The following is a 12,624-nucleotide window of genomic DNA, read 5'->3' as shown; positions in this document are numbered from 1 at the left end:
AACATGAATGTTTGTCCTGTTATTTTGCCAGGGATCTTTGAACAGAGGTCCATGGAGCATTGCGAGATGGAGAAGAACACCATTCAGTTCCTGAAGAATTACAAAGTCATAAATAAGAAAGTCAAGACCTTTGGTAAGTGGTATTGAAATGGGGAGAGGTTGTGTTAGAGGGGGAAAATTCACACTTAATCTATTAGTATTAGAAATCAGCACTTCACGCATTAGAGTGTATGGTATGTATAGTCGCAGAAGAATTGAAATACTGGGTGGTCCGTTCAAATCTCCCTAATTTCAATTAATCGTAGAAAAGAAAGTATGAATGCTAGAGCAATGAAATTTCAGAGAATTGAAGAAAAACTCATAAATTTTATTTTCCACACAGTAATACACCTCCACATGTGCCTCATTAGTAGCACGAACAATATCCAGTCTGTATTCACAACTTCTTGCCATGTTCTCTACAACATGTCCCCTGTTAGTGTTGCAATCATATCACGTATGCGGGTCGTAACTGGGATGTTATTCACTGGAGCCGCAAAAACACAATCCTTGACGTAACCCCAGAGGAAGAAGTCCAGTGGAGTGAGGTCAGGTGAACGTGGCGGCCACCGTATCGGTCCATCGCGTCCAATCCAGCGATTAGGAAATGTCAAATCGAGGGACCTCCGAACATCCAGACTCCAGTGTGGGGGAGCCCCATCTTGTTGGAAGATGATGTCCGGTTGTAGAGCAACTACCTGGAGGTACACAAACTGCTCCAACATATTGAAGTACACAGGGCATGTTACTGTATCTCCATTGAAAACAAGCGGACCGATGATCCTGTCCTTCATTAGACCACACCAAACATTCAATTTTGGGGTATCGCGTACATGTTCTCTGTACACATGTGGGTTTTCAGATCCCCAAATCCGTACGTTATGCCGGTTGACAATTCCCGACGCGTGAAATGTTGCTTCGTCTGAAAACAGGACGTTAAGGAAGTGAGGATTCATGTCAATATGCTGCAGCATTTCCATACCAAATTCATTGTGATGTGGCTTATCATCTGGCTTCAATTGTTGCACAATCTGCACTTTATACGGATACAACCAAAGCCCCTTGTGCAGAATTCGATGTATTGTTGTTGGAGGCACATTGAATTGCCTAGATGCCTGGCGGATGGATTTACTCAGGCTTCTCTGAAATTCCGTTTGAATTTCTTCCACCTTTTCCTCAGACACACGACGGCGAGCTCCATCAGATTGTTTTAAAACACTGCCGGTTGTTAGAAACTTACTAAACCACAGCCTAATTGATTTAGCATCAGGTGCAACTCCTCCGTACACTCATCTTAAATTTCGTTGCGTTGCAATCACATATTTTTTCTCAGCATACCACACCACTGCCTGCACACGTTGTTGAACAGTCGCCATTTTTATTTATGCGGCCGTGTCGCTGCGTAGTGAGCAGACTGACAACTTCAAGACATGAAAACAAAACTTGAAGATCTGGCCTTTCATTTGGTGTTACAGTTATTTCACAATTCATCGTACTTCGTTCACAGTAATTAATTGAAATTAGGGAGATTTGAACAGAAGACTCTGTATATTTTGGTAAATGTAATTCCAGCTATCGTGACTTTTTTTTATTTACTTCTTTAATGGTGCCTAGCTACCTGTTAAGTATAACTTGCACAATTACATTGGTGATGAAATAGATGAAACATCAAACAAAATAGAATGCCCATGCTTTGTTGAGATATAAACCCAGCACTTTTGGCAGCAGAATTGTGAGTTAACAATTGGTTCTGTAAGAGTCCCATCTTCGAACTTGCCAGGAATCCAGATTTACATCTCTGGACACATCTTAATGGACAATGAGAAGAAATTAGCAGGCTATAGTGTAAAATTGTAAAATGCCAAGTTCCAGTGCAATAAACCTTGCCCCACTCAACCCATGTTGTAGGAGTTAAAAAAGGAACACCCCCCCTGTACATTACAACATCAATGTGGAGATAGAGCTCCACACATTAACAATCTTGGCCATTTATGGAGGTGATATGATCAGCACTATACTCCAGGCAATTTACCAACAGGCACCCACTATTTAGAGGCCGGGTAAGCCCTGGAGCTGCTACATGCAGGGATATATGGCTGAAGAGAAAACACCCCAAGAACAGTACCTGCTGGGTCTCTCATGTGACATCCAGATGCCCTACCGATTGGATGGTGGAAACTGCAGGCTGTCACTGCAAATGAGTGCAGTGTTGCCATGTTCAATGTAGATCTTTACTGTGTTGAAAAACAATCTGAATAAATTTGGTTTCACAATATGAATTGACAATGATAATGGATTTTACAAACAGATGCAAAGAGCTTCAAAGCAAGACCAATATTTTATTTGTAGGACTACCCAATACTAAGAAAAAATTGTTTTGCAAAATTGATAAAAGTTTTTTGACAAATTTTAAAAATCTGAAAATTAAGAATTGTGTTTAGAACCTTTCTGCCTGCACCGTACTGAAATTGCATCCTGATTGGACCACCCATTTTTTTATTTACAGAATTTCAGAGATCATTTGCAAAACTAACGAAAAAACATTTGGTTAGCATAGATTAACTCAGAACTAAATTTTGATGTAACTTGTTTTAATGTAGGTCTACTAGTTAATGTTTAATTGGAGTGTAAACTCGAGTATCTATAGTTTTTAATCCAACAGTAGATGAACTGTGCAACTTTTCATTTGTATTTTTAGGCTGTTAGTGTCATGTTCATTCAAATTTTACAGCGATTTGGAAATACAATTACAGCAGAGGTAGTAGTAGCAGTAGTCAGTAGTACTACTAGTGCTATGGTGGTGCTGGAATATATATCGATAGTATTCTGAATATTATGTTGAGTCTTCAGATCCACAGGGTAGGTTCCTCCTTTTGAATTTACTGTTTATGACTGACTGAATGAGTGAGTAAAGATTTTTGGTTATGTTGGCACATGTGGGAATTTGGACCTTCAAAGTATAGGAAACACCCTTATCTAAAAACCTTACCTGAAAGTCAAAAAGGTAAGGGGGGGGGGTTAAAAATACCTTGAGAAAGGTTAAAAGTGCAAAGCTGAAAAGGGACTTGATTAGCTAAACTGAATTATATTAAATTACTCTTTAGGAATACTTGAGTCAGATATAGCAGCCTCAAATTTTTAAAGGTAATGTAGGTAAAAATTTCCCCCTTGCATATAGTACTGTTCCATGAAGGCACATTTAGGGGGATAGATCCCCACACCTCGATCCGAGACATTTTTTATTAAGGTGATGTGATCAACACCATGCTCCGTTCACCTTTACCACATTGATTTGAAACTGGGTGAACCCCAGAGCTGCTTTATGCGGGGACAAGCTGGAAAAATTCTGACGTTCGATTACCCACCCCAGGAATTGAATCCGGGTCTCCCGTGTGGCAGTCAGACACCCTACTAACTAGATGCAGCAAATTTTTAGAGGAAGGGGGAGAAATTATGAGAAAAATATTGTTTAATTTGTTATGTGGAAAACATGATTAGATCCTTGATAGGTAAAGGTAATGGTGCCATGAAGGTTTGTGGGGTGATGTGGAGGTATAAAGCTCCCTCCGTATATTGTTGACCGTGGACATAGTTGGGATGGTGTGATCATCATGCATGGCTGGCTGCCTGCCTTTGCCCCCCAGAGTTGCCCTCAGGTAACCATTTACGAGGCTGGGTGTGTCTCAGAAACTGGGAAATAACTGGACAAATTTCTGGTCCAGATCACCTACCCTCGGATTCGAACCTGGGTCTTCCACATTGTAGCCAAATGATTTACCAACTGAGTTACCACGGCTTCTACGTAGTTCCTTGATGCATTTCAAAATACATATGGGTCAGAATTTAAATGTGTTGAATTTCTTTTTTTCATGCTTGATACTTACTTGAATTCAAAATTGTCATAAATTTATTAATACCAACTTTCATGTTCGACCTACCATGTAGCAGGTAACAGAGAAACAGCAGGAAGACAGGTAAGAGTTGAAACCCAAGCTTTTGGTCCTCTCTCAGGGTTGTTATTGGGGAAGATTTGGAAGAGAATGGATTTGAACTCCATTGCTTGTCCCAAGTTCTTACGTTAGCTGGTAACAAGGATGACTAATGGTTTTGAAGAACCCATGGTAGCTTACAAGAGACTTTGACCACTAGTGGTCTCTTTCAACTTTTCTACAAATTCCTTCTCTGAAGATGTGAGACAGGAGCAAAACTTCAGGTTTGAAACATTATCCACGTTTGTTCTGTTTCTATTCTACCTACCTGCTACAAGGTAGATCAAATATGACTATCCCAGCACATGGCATGTTAGATGTTTTGAACCTTTAGTGGATGACTGGTCCATATATAAGCTTACAAGTTCATTTCAGCAGCCATACTAGCATCATGTGACTGCAATTGGCATGCCATTTCTCAAATATGCAGATGATATTTCACTTTTGTCTTTTTGTTCATTTATATATTCACATATGAAGGTATGACTTATTCAAATTACAATGCAATACAAGTATTGGAAGTTTGTCAAAAGCTAGGTTGAATTTTTAGTCTATGTAAATTTTAAAGTGGAAGCTTTTCAAGTTCAGGATTAGAAGAAAATGATAAATCGAGGACTATTTATCGCAGAGAATTATAGTTTGTTTTATTTTGGAGCCTAAAGGTCACATACTCTTCCACGAACTTCTTTGTTTCCATTCTTCTCTCACCTTATTATCACACTTAACCAAATGGTAGAAAGCCGTCGTCACCATCAATGTCTACTCGTATTTGTCCTCCATGTAATCCACATTTATGCAACCAATCCACCCACTCAGCCAAGTATGACTGACAAGGAAATGGAGGTCCGAAATGTACTGTGAATATATAGAAGGGAATTCATATTCCGTAATGTAAGAGGTTTTTGATACTAAGCATATATTTTTTATATTGTAGGTGACAAATTCAAGGATTGGGCGCCCTTCACGTAACAGGTGTTCTCGACCAATCGAGTCATTCCCCATCCCATATTTATTACAGGTCCTATTTATGCTTTACAGTTTTTATCATGTATGCTTTTTAAAAGATGAACACCAGATGTTCTAAGGACTTTTAAATAAGTTCCAAGTGAAATGAAATTTAGGTTGTAAAGTGAATGGAAATAATGATGAAGAAGCAGGAAGTCTGTGTTGTGTTGGTGCTGTTCAGATGTCATAAACATGTTGGCAGTGTGTGTATATTTTAATGAAAGATCATCTGTCTTTTCTCACGTGAGAGTCTCTCAAAAGTTTTAGGACAGCGATATTTTATACTATGCAACAGAACTTACACAGGGCATTGGTGGGTTGCATGTAGAGTTAGGCTGAATTTCAAGGTTGCCACATGTACAATAGATACGTATGAAATACATGAAAGGAATAAAACCAAGTATTATGAAATAAAAATATTAATGTCAGTAGTATGTGACAAAATACTTTCTGAAAGAAAGAAAACCGCGAGGAGAGAAGAAAAGAGGATAGAAGTGGAGAGGAGAAGAAAGGAAAATGCAAGGAGAGATGGGGAAAATGGAGTGAAGAGGAGCAGAGTGCAGTGGAGTCAGAAATGAAAGGCAGGGGAGAAGAAAAGTGGGATGGAGACTAGAGGCGATGAGATAGAAGCAGGGGAGAAGGAAGGGAAAGAGGAGAGAAGAGGTTGTTGCAGAAAATTTTGTTTCTGCAAGAATAGTTGGTGCATTGACGAAATTATCAACATGAAATGTTCAATAAAATTTTAAGATTCCAATATTTTCTGCAACAACCTCTTCTTGTGTCGTCTCATCTCCACTCTCTTCTCTTCTCCTCTCCTTCTTCTCCTCTCCCTTCCTTCTCTGCTTCTTCACTCCTCTTCTCTCCTACCTTAGATTTCCAACTCCACTGCACTCCTCTCCCTCCCCTCCTCTTTGTTCTCTTTTTCTGCCTTTTATTCTACTCCACTCCCCTCCTCTCAAGTCCTCCTCTCATCTTGTTTTCTCCTTTCTCCTCTTAGCTACATTTTCCCCATCTCTCCTCGCATTTTCCTTTCTTTTCATTACTTCTCCTATCTTTTCTTCCCACCTTTACCTTTCCTCTTCTCCTTTCGCTTCCTCTGTTCTCTCCTTTCTCCCCTATCTCCTCTTCTTTTCCTTTTTGTAGACTCATCAGTAAAAATAGTAGATAATTGGTTCTCTTTCTTTCCGAAAATATTTTGTCAGTTGCGATATAATACTGATATTTTTATGTACATAATACTTGGTTTTATTCCTTTCGTGTATTTCATACATGTCCCTTGTTCATGTGGCAACCTTGAAATTGAGCCTAACTCAACACGCAACCCACCAATACCTTGTGTAAGTTGGGTCGCCTAGTATAAAATCTCACTATCCTAAAACTTTTTGAGAAATGCTGCACCAAAGTATATTCTGTACAGTCCTTTTGTGAGTAACTGGTTTGGAACTTTTGCCACAGAATATGGAAAGCAGTTCATTCCTTTCTGATGTAGGATTGGTTCGTGTTGTAGTTGTAACAAAAGCATCAAGACTGCATGTTTCTTATTTTAATGGTATCATGTGTTCACTAAAGTTGTGTTTACACTGTTGCTACTGCTGAGCAACAGATGTGTGGGCTTGTTCAACTCAAGCCTGTTTCATCAACATTAAAAGAGATAAACTGAGCAGTTGTTGAAGTCTGTTTCATCTGTCAAAGAGAAGCCCTAGTGATCCGCATAGACGACAAAGTAAATGACGGAGCCAAAGAGGGAGATCATGCTTGCTTTCTTGTTATTATCCCATATGAATGAATGATTCGGAAATGGCAGAGAAGCATGTGAAAAATCATATAACTTCATATTTGGATAAATTTCAGCAATACGTAAAATTATTCCTACTCGGAATAACTGCTGTTGTTAGATTATCATTAATTTGTGAATTCTGTCCCTTGAGCTTAAAACAGATTTATTTAATTTAATATTCCATGATGTTCCTTGTTGCAAAATATGCTGGTTTCCCCCACTACCAAATGTTCTAGACAATCTGTGCAAAGTAGAAAATTTCCCTTTATGTCTAATCAGTTGAATTACTAGAGAAACCGAAATTATTTGTGATGTGAATATTTCAATTCTTTGTTAGTGGGAACAATTGAAGTTTAACCAGACTTAAAGGTAAAGCATTGAGAAACAAGTAACTAAATACTACAAAAAATTAACACAAAGGATCACGCAACATCATGTAAATCTTGTCCAGGCCTAAAAAAAGGAGGGGGGGACATGAAATGTCAACTGAAAGTTATTTCCTGTAACCTTGCTTGCATGCAAAATATGCTGCAACATATCTTTTTAGGCATCATTATTTCCATTGTCAATTTAAATAGTAATTGGGTTATTTATTGCTATTGTTGTACATTCCAGATCACCTTATTGTACACTTTTTAATAGAAGAAACCCCATGATAAATATTGTTCGTTATTTGCTAATTTTGCAAAGCTAACTGCAATAAATTCTCAGTTGACTCGGAATAAGATATATATATATATATATCAAACAACGGAATTAAAACTTGTATTGGAACTTCATCAGAGCAGGAATAATTCCTATATTCTGAATAAATATAAGAAAAATTGGATTAGTGCATGCTCAAAAGAAAAAAAGTTCTGATGATTTCATATCACTGAACACAAATGTTTTAACAAAACTTACAGTGGAACCTCGATTTTATGTTCCTGGGATTTACATTCAATGTTCATGGTCCCGATAGCAAAATCCTGTAAAATTTTCCCGATTTTAAGTTCCTTCAACTTGGTCCCCTGAAAAATGTAAAATCCAGGTTCCACTGTATATGCAGAGTATTCGCAAATGCTTTATTCAAACATATACCAAATGTTTGTTCCTCTGGTATTATTTTTTCCACATGGTAAATTGATCTGTGTGGCTACTTATTTGTTCAAATGTAGGTTTACAATATATCCAGATATTGTTCCAAATGAGACCGTACATATTTAGAATATTCTTGTGTTATGGTAGATTTTACCCAATATATTGTTCAGACAGATACGTTATCTTCATAGCAGGTTAGGCATGGAATATGAATATTTTAAATTTCCACTACTGAATTACAAAGCCATATTTTAACAGTGGTTAGGTGAAGCAATTGGAGATTCAAACTGACCAAAAGTAATGAAGATGTAATATTCTTGGACCAAAACCAAATCTCTCGTCATTAGGTTTCTTTAATTTGGTTCGGAATGTGTAAAATGGGAGGGTTTGATGTGCGAGTGAATGTTTGGAGAAGAACGTAAAATAATTATTTTACCATTGCCATTTTAATCGTGCCTCAAGTTCTGCTTTTCGCAGTATTATTTATTTCTTAACATTTTTGACTTGCATTGCCAATGTCGACCTTTTTAAAGCAGTCCTAGTCCAATCAGCAGATGTTGAACATGTACACAAAACTTGGAAGCAAGTGGTGTTTTTCTATCTTAAGTTTGGTAGACAAAAAAAAGAATAATTCAGCAGATACCATGTTTATACTCGAATTCCTGTAATATTTTGTAAATAGCATGTTAAACATGTACAAATTTTTACTGTTGGGTAATGCTTTTAAATTGCATTTATATTGCATAAATGATATTGTTCATGTGCCTATTATTTTGTACGTAAGGATTCATTGTATATCAGTTTTTGTTGTAAAATAATATTTTTTTAAGTTATTTTTATTTTATTTCTTTAACCTGAACTGTCATTTTTTTATTTTCTTTTAAATTAAGGTGGCAAAATTGGGTGTCTGTGATTTAATATACCTCCCCCCCCATATAGTTTTATGTTTACAAGACTTGGGCAAATATAAATTATAATTTGTAAATGTAGTAAAATCTATGATGCACTTACCAAAACTTACCTTTCTGCTTCTCAATATGAGCAAGTGGACTGGAAGCTTGTAGATTCCCCCCCAAGAAGAAATCCTTTGTCTGAATGCACACCCATTCCATTCCCACACCTGTATCAATGACTATCCCCACCCAAACGTTCCTTCAAGGCTGAAGTCGGATGAAGCAAAGTCTTGACTGCATGGAAGGTTTGAGATAAATCTCCACTTAATTTTATCAATTGTCATGGTGCAAGTGGCTGCATGTGAACGAGCATTATTTTGCTAAAAATGTCACTGACTTAAAGGAACTTTTCCTATCCATGCTCTGCTCTGTTGAACTCCGTGGCAGGGTGGTAAGCAAACCATTCTACGACACCAGGGGTCTGGGGGGGGGGTTGAATCCATAGTTCATTCGCAACCACTTTCTGGTTATCCTCACTGTTCCATTTATCTATGAACTGAGTTGCCAAACCAGCCCTAGCATTGCATGATTTTTCACGTCCACCTAGTTTTACCTGTGTGGAGTTCTCACCATCAGTAATACTGCAATGTTAGTTGATGCCTTTGAAACGCAGATGACATAGACAATGCCTAGTATCTTCCAGTGTGGAACTGTGTTTTAGTTATTATTTGCACACAGGAAGTATATACTACATAGAAATTTATGCGAAAAATGTAGGCTGAACCAGGATTTGACATAACATGTCATTGCTCTACCAAGAGCCAGTTATGATATTGCCTGGTTTTTCACTTCTGCTGTTTCACACTTAGCTTTTTTTACAGGACCTGTTAACTCTAGAACACTACCGTACGTAAAATTTACGTATGCTTCGCTCTCAATTCCCTCCCCTACCTCCCTCATCGCACCCACCTACCCCTCCGCCTATGGTATTCCTCGGGCATTCTGTCAGGCACGTGGCAGCACTGTGGTGAGGAGGGCGGAAGCAGTGAACGTCTTTAGTTTGTGCGTTATGTGGGGCTCTGTACATCAATAATACGTAGCGATAGTAACAGAAGAAAAATCTTGCACATAATTTTGACGTGCATGTAGTAATAACGCCATTTGAATTGACGCAAGATTTGCGTGAATTTTTCTATAATATGATCAACATCGCAGCGATCAATGGATACATTATTCACACTCACAACGTCTACAAAAATCAGGGCAACTTAGAAAAGAGACCATTCTCACGAATTCAGTTCATGCTTCGCCTCCATGAGAACTTGACCAAATCTGGCAGGAGCAAAGGCAAATAAATCCGGGACTGTCACAGGAGTTAAGGAAGTCAATTTTGAAGGTATTGGGGAAGGAAGAGACAAGTACAGTAGCAGCCATGTCACAAGGGAACAGGAAGTATTGCAGTTTCTGCAACTACAAGAAAAGGAGGATGACAACTACGTACTGCTCCTGTGGGAACTCAATTTGTGGAACACTACCGTACGTAAAATTTACGTATTCTTTGCGCTCAAATCCCTCCCCTACCTTTTACCTCGCACCCACTCACCCCTCTGCCTAGCAGTGCCTCAAGTTGTCTGTCTGACATAAGGCAGCACTGTGGTAAGGAGGGTGCAAGCGCTGAACGTCTTGATTTGGTTTGTTATGTTGTGGACTGTACGTCAATTTTCGTAGTTGTGTAAAATGAGAAATATCTTTCACGTAATTTTGACATTTGTAATTTCGATTTGGATACTTAGATTTTGAAGACGAAAGTTTAGAAGCATACATTATTTTCTTGTAAGACTTTAAAATTACATTTGTTCCTTATTTACAGCGTTATGAATATTATTATTCTTTGCTTTTGATTGTTCGAACTTTTCGCCTTCATTCTTAATGTACGGACAGGCTTGTCAAGCAAGACCTTCTCTTAAAATATTCTATGTTTAATAAAACCATGTATATACATTTTAAAATGAAGATTAAAATTCCAATATAAGGAAAAATATACAAAATAATCTTCACAATGAATAGAAATTTGTTTTCATGATGTAGAGGTTGTTTTAAAAATAGATTACTTCATGTACGTAAAATTTACGTAGCGGCAGTTACACTGTAATATTGGAACACGGTAGTGTTCTAGGTTTAAGCTGACAACTTTAAATTAATTAAAGTTAATAATTCACATTACATCAGAAGAACCAGCATAATTAACACAATTATAAAGATTCCTGATACATTGTGGAATATTAAGTGTTTTTTCGAATGTTGGATGGGTATTTATTACAAATATTTTTGGGGACTGAAAGGAAAATGGGGAAAAGCAGCAAGAGCTATAAGAAATAAGGAAAATGTACTAGTCATAGGAAGGGAGAATGTAATGGAGGAATGGAGAAAATACTATGAAGAAAAGTTTAAGGATAGGACAAATGAGCAAGAACAAGATGAGGAGCAGGAACAGGAACAGGAGGAGGACGAGAGAATAAGAAACAGAGAAGAGGAGGAGCATGTAGAAGAAGATATGATGATAACAGAGAATGAAGTGAGAGAAGCAATTAAACGGATACGAATTGGGAAAGCAGCAGGATGGGATGGAATAGCACCAGAATTTATAAAATATGGAGGACCAAGAATGGCTGAAATACTACTGAATATATTAAGGGAAGTATGGAGAACTAAGACTATACCAGAAGAGTGGAAAAGGAACATAATTGTGCCAGTACACAAGAAAGGGAGTAATAAGGAATGTGATAATTATAGAGCAATATGTCTATCATCAGTGGTATATAAGATGTATACGAATATATTGGAAAGGAGGCTGAGAAAAATCATGGAGGGAAAACTTGAAGAGGAACAAGCTGGATTTAGACCTGGGAGACAGACTCAAGATCACATTTTTATATTAAGAACAATGATGGGGAAAATGCTGGACAAAAATAAAAGAATATACTTAGCATTTCTAGACTTGAAAGCGGCATTTGACTCGGTACCTAGAAAATATCTATGGGAGGCATTAGAAAGTAAGGAAGTACCTAAGGAACTTATTAAAGCAATAAGAAGTGTATACAAGGATGTAAAAGGAATAGTAAGAATAGAAGGAAACGAGTCTAAGGAATTTCAAATAGAAAAAGGAATTAAACAGGGAGATAGTCTTAGTCCTTTACTTTTCATTAATGTAATGGATGAAATAACTAAAATTTGCAAAAGAAGAACCCCAAGAATACAAATAGGATATTGGAATATGAGAGTAGTACAACTGCAAGTACTGCTATATGCTGATGATATAGTCTTAATTGCTAGCAATGAAGAGAATTTACAGAGGAGCGTAATAGAATGGGGAGAAGAACTTGCGAGAAAAGGGATGAAGATTAATATTAAGAAAAGTAAAGTTATGCAGGTGGCAAAAGGAGAAAAAGATCATGAAATAGCAATTAGATATGGAAACGAGAACTTGGAAGAAGTAGATGAATATGAATATTCAGGAACCATCATAACAAGTGATGGTAGGTGTGATGAAGAAATCCTAAATAGGAAAAGAAAAGCAAATACAGTATATTATCAGTTCAGTAAAACAATAATGGGAAAGAAAGAAGAGGCAGTAAAGACAAAAATGCAGCTATACAAATCAGTATTGGTCCCTACATTAACGTATGGAATGGAAAGTTTACCACTTCAAGATAAACATCTGAGTAAAATTCAGGCTAGTGAAATGAAATACCTGAGAAGAGCTGTTACTAAGACTAGGAGAGATAAAGTGAGGAATGAAAGAATAAGAAGAGAAGTGGCACAGGAGTCGCTAGAGAAAATA

At 37.4% G+C, this 12,624-nt stretch overlaps 1 protein-coding gene across 3 annotated transcripts in view; it reads left to right on the top strand.

Annotated features, from left to right (window-relative positions):
• LOC145986818 (uncharacterized) overlaps window positions 1–7,541 on the top strand; it is an 89,183-nt gene extending 81,642 nt beyond the window's left edge. For all 3 annotated transcript variants that reach the window (XM_083121270.1, XM_083121271.1, XM_083121269.1), the window contains 2 exons: window positions 32–133; window positions 4,963–7,541. In XM_083121270.1, the coding sequence (XP_082977396.1) occupies window positions 32–133; window positions 4,963–4,997 (137 nt within the window). In that variant the 3' untranslated portion in view covers window positions 4,998–7,541. The remainder of the gene's footprint in view (window positions 1–31; window positions 134–4,962) is intronic.
• The last annotated feature ends 5,083 nt before the right edge of the window (window positions 7,542–12,624 follow it).

The sequence above is a fragment of the Lepisma saccharinum genome, chromosome 4, assembly GCF_977018435.1.
Source record: "Lepisma saccharinum chromosome 4, izLepSacc3.1, whole genome shotgun sequence".
In the NCBI taxonomy this organism is placed as follows: Eukaryota; Metazoa; Arthropoda; class Insecta; order Zygentoma; family Lepismatidae; genus Lepisma; species Lepisma saccharinum.
The sequence above is the reverse complement of the archived record's forward strand: the minus strand, read 5'-3'. Positions and strand labels throughout refer to the sequence as shown.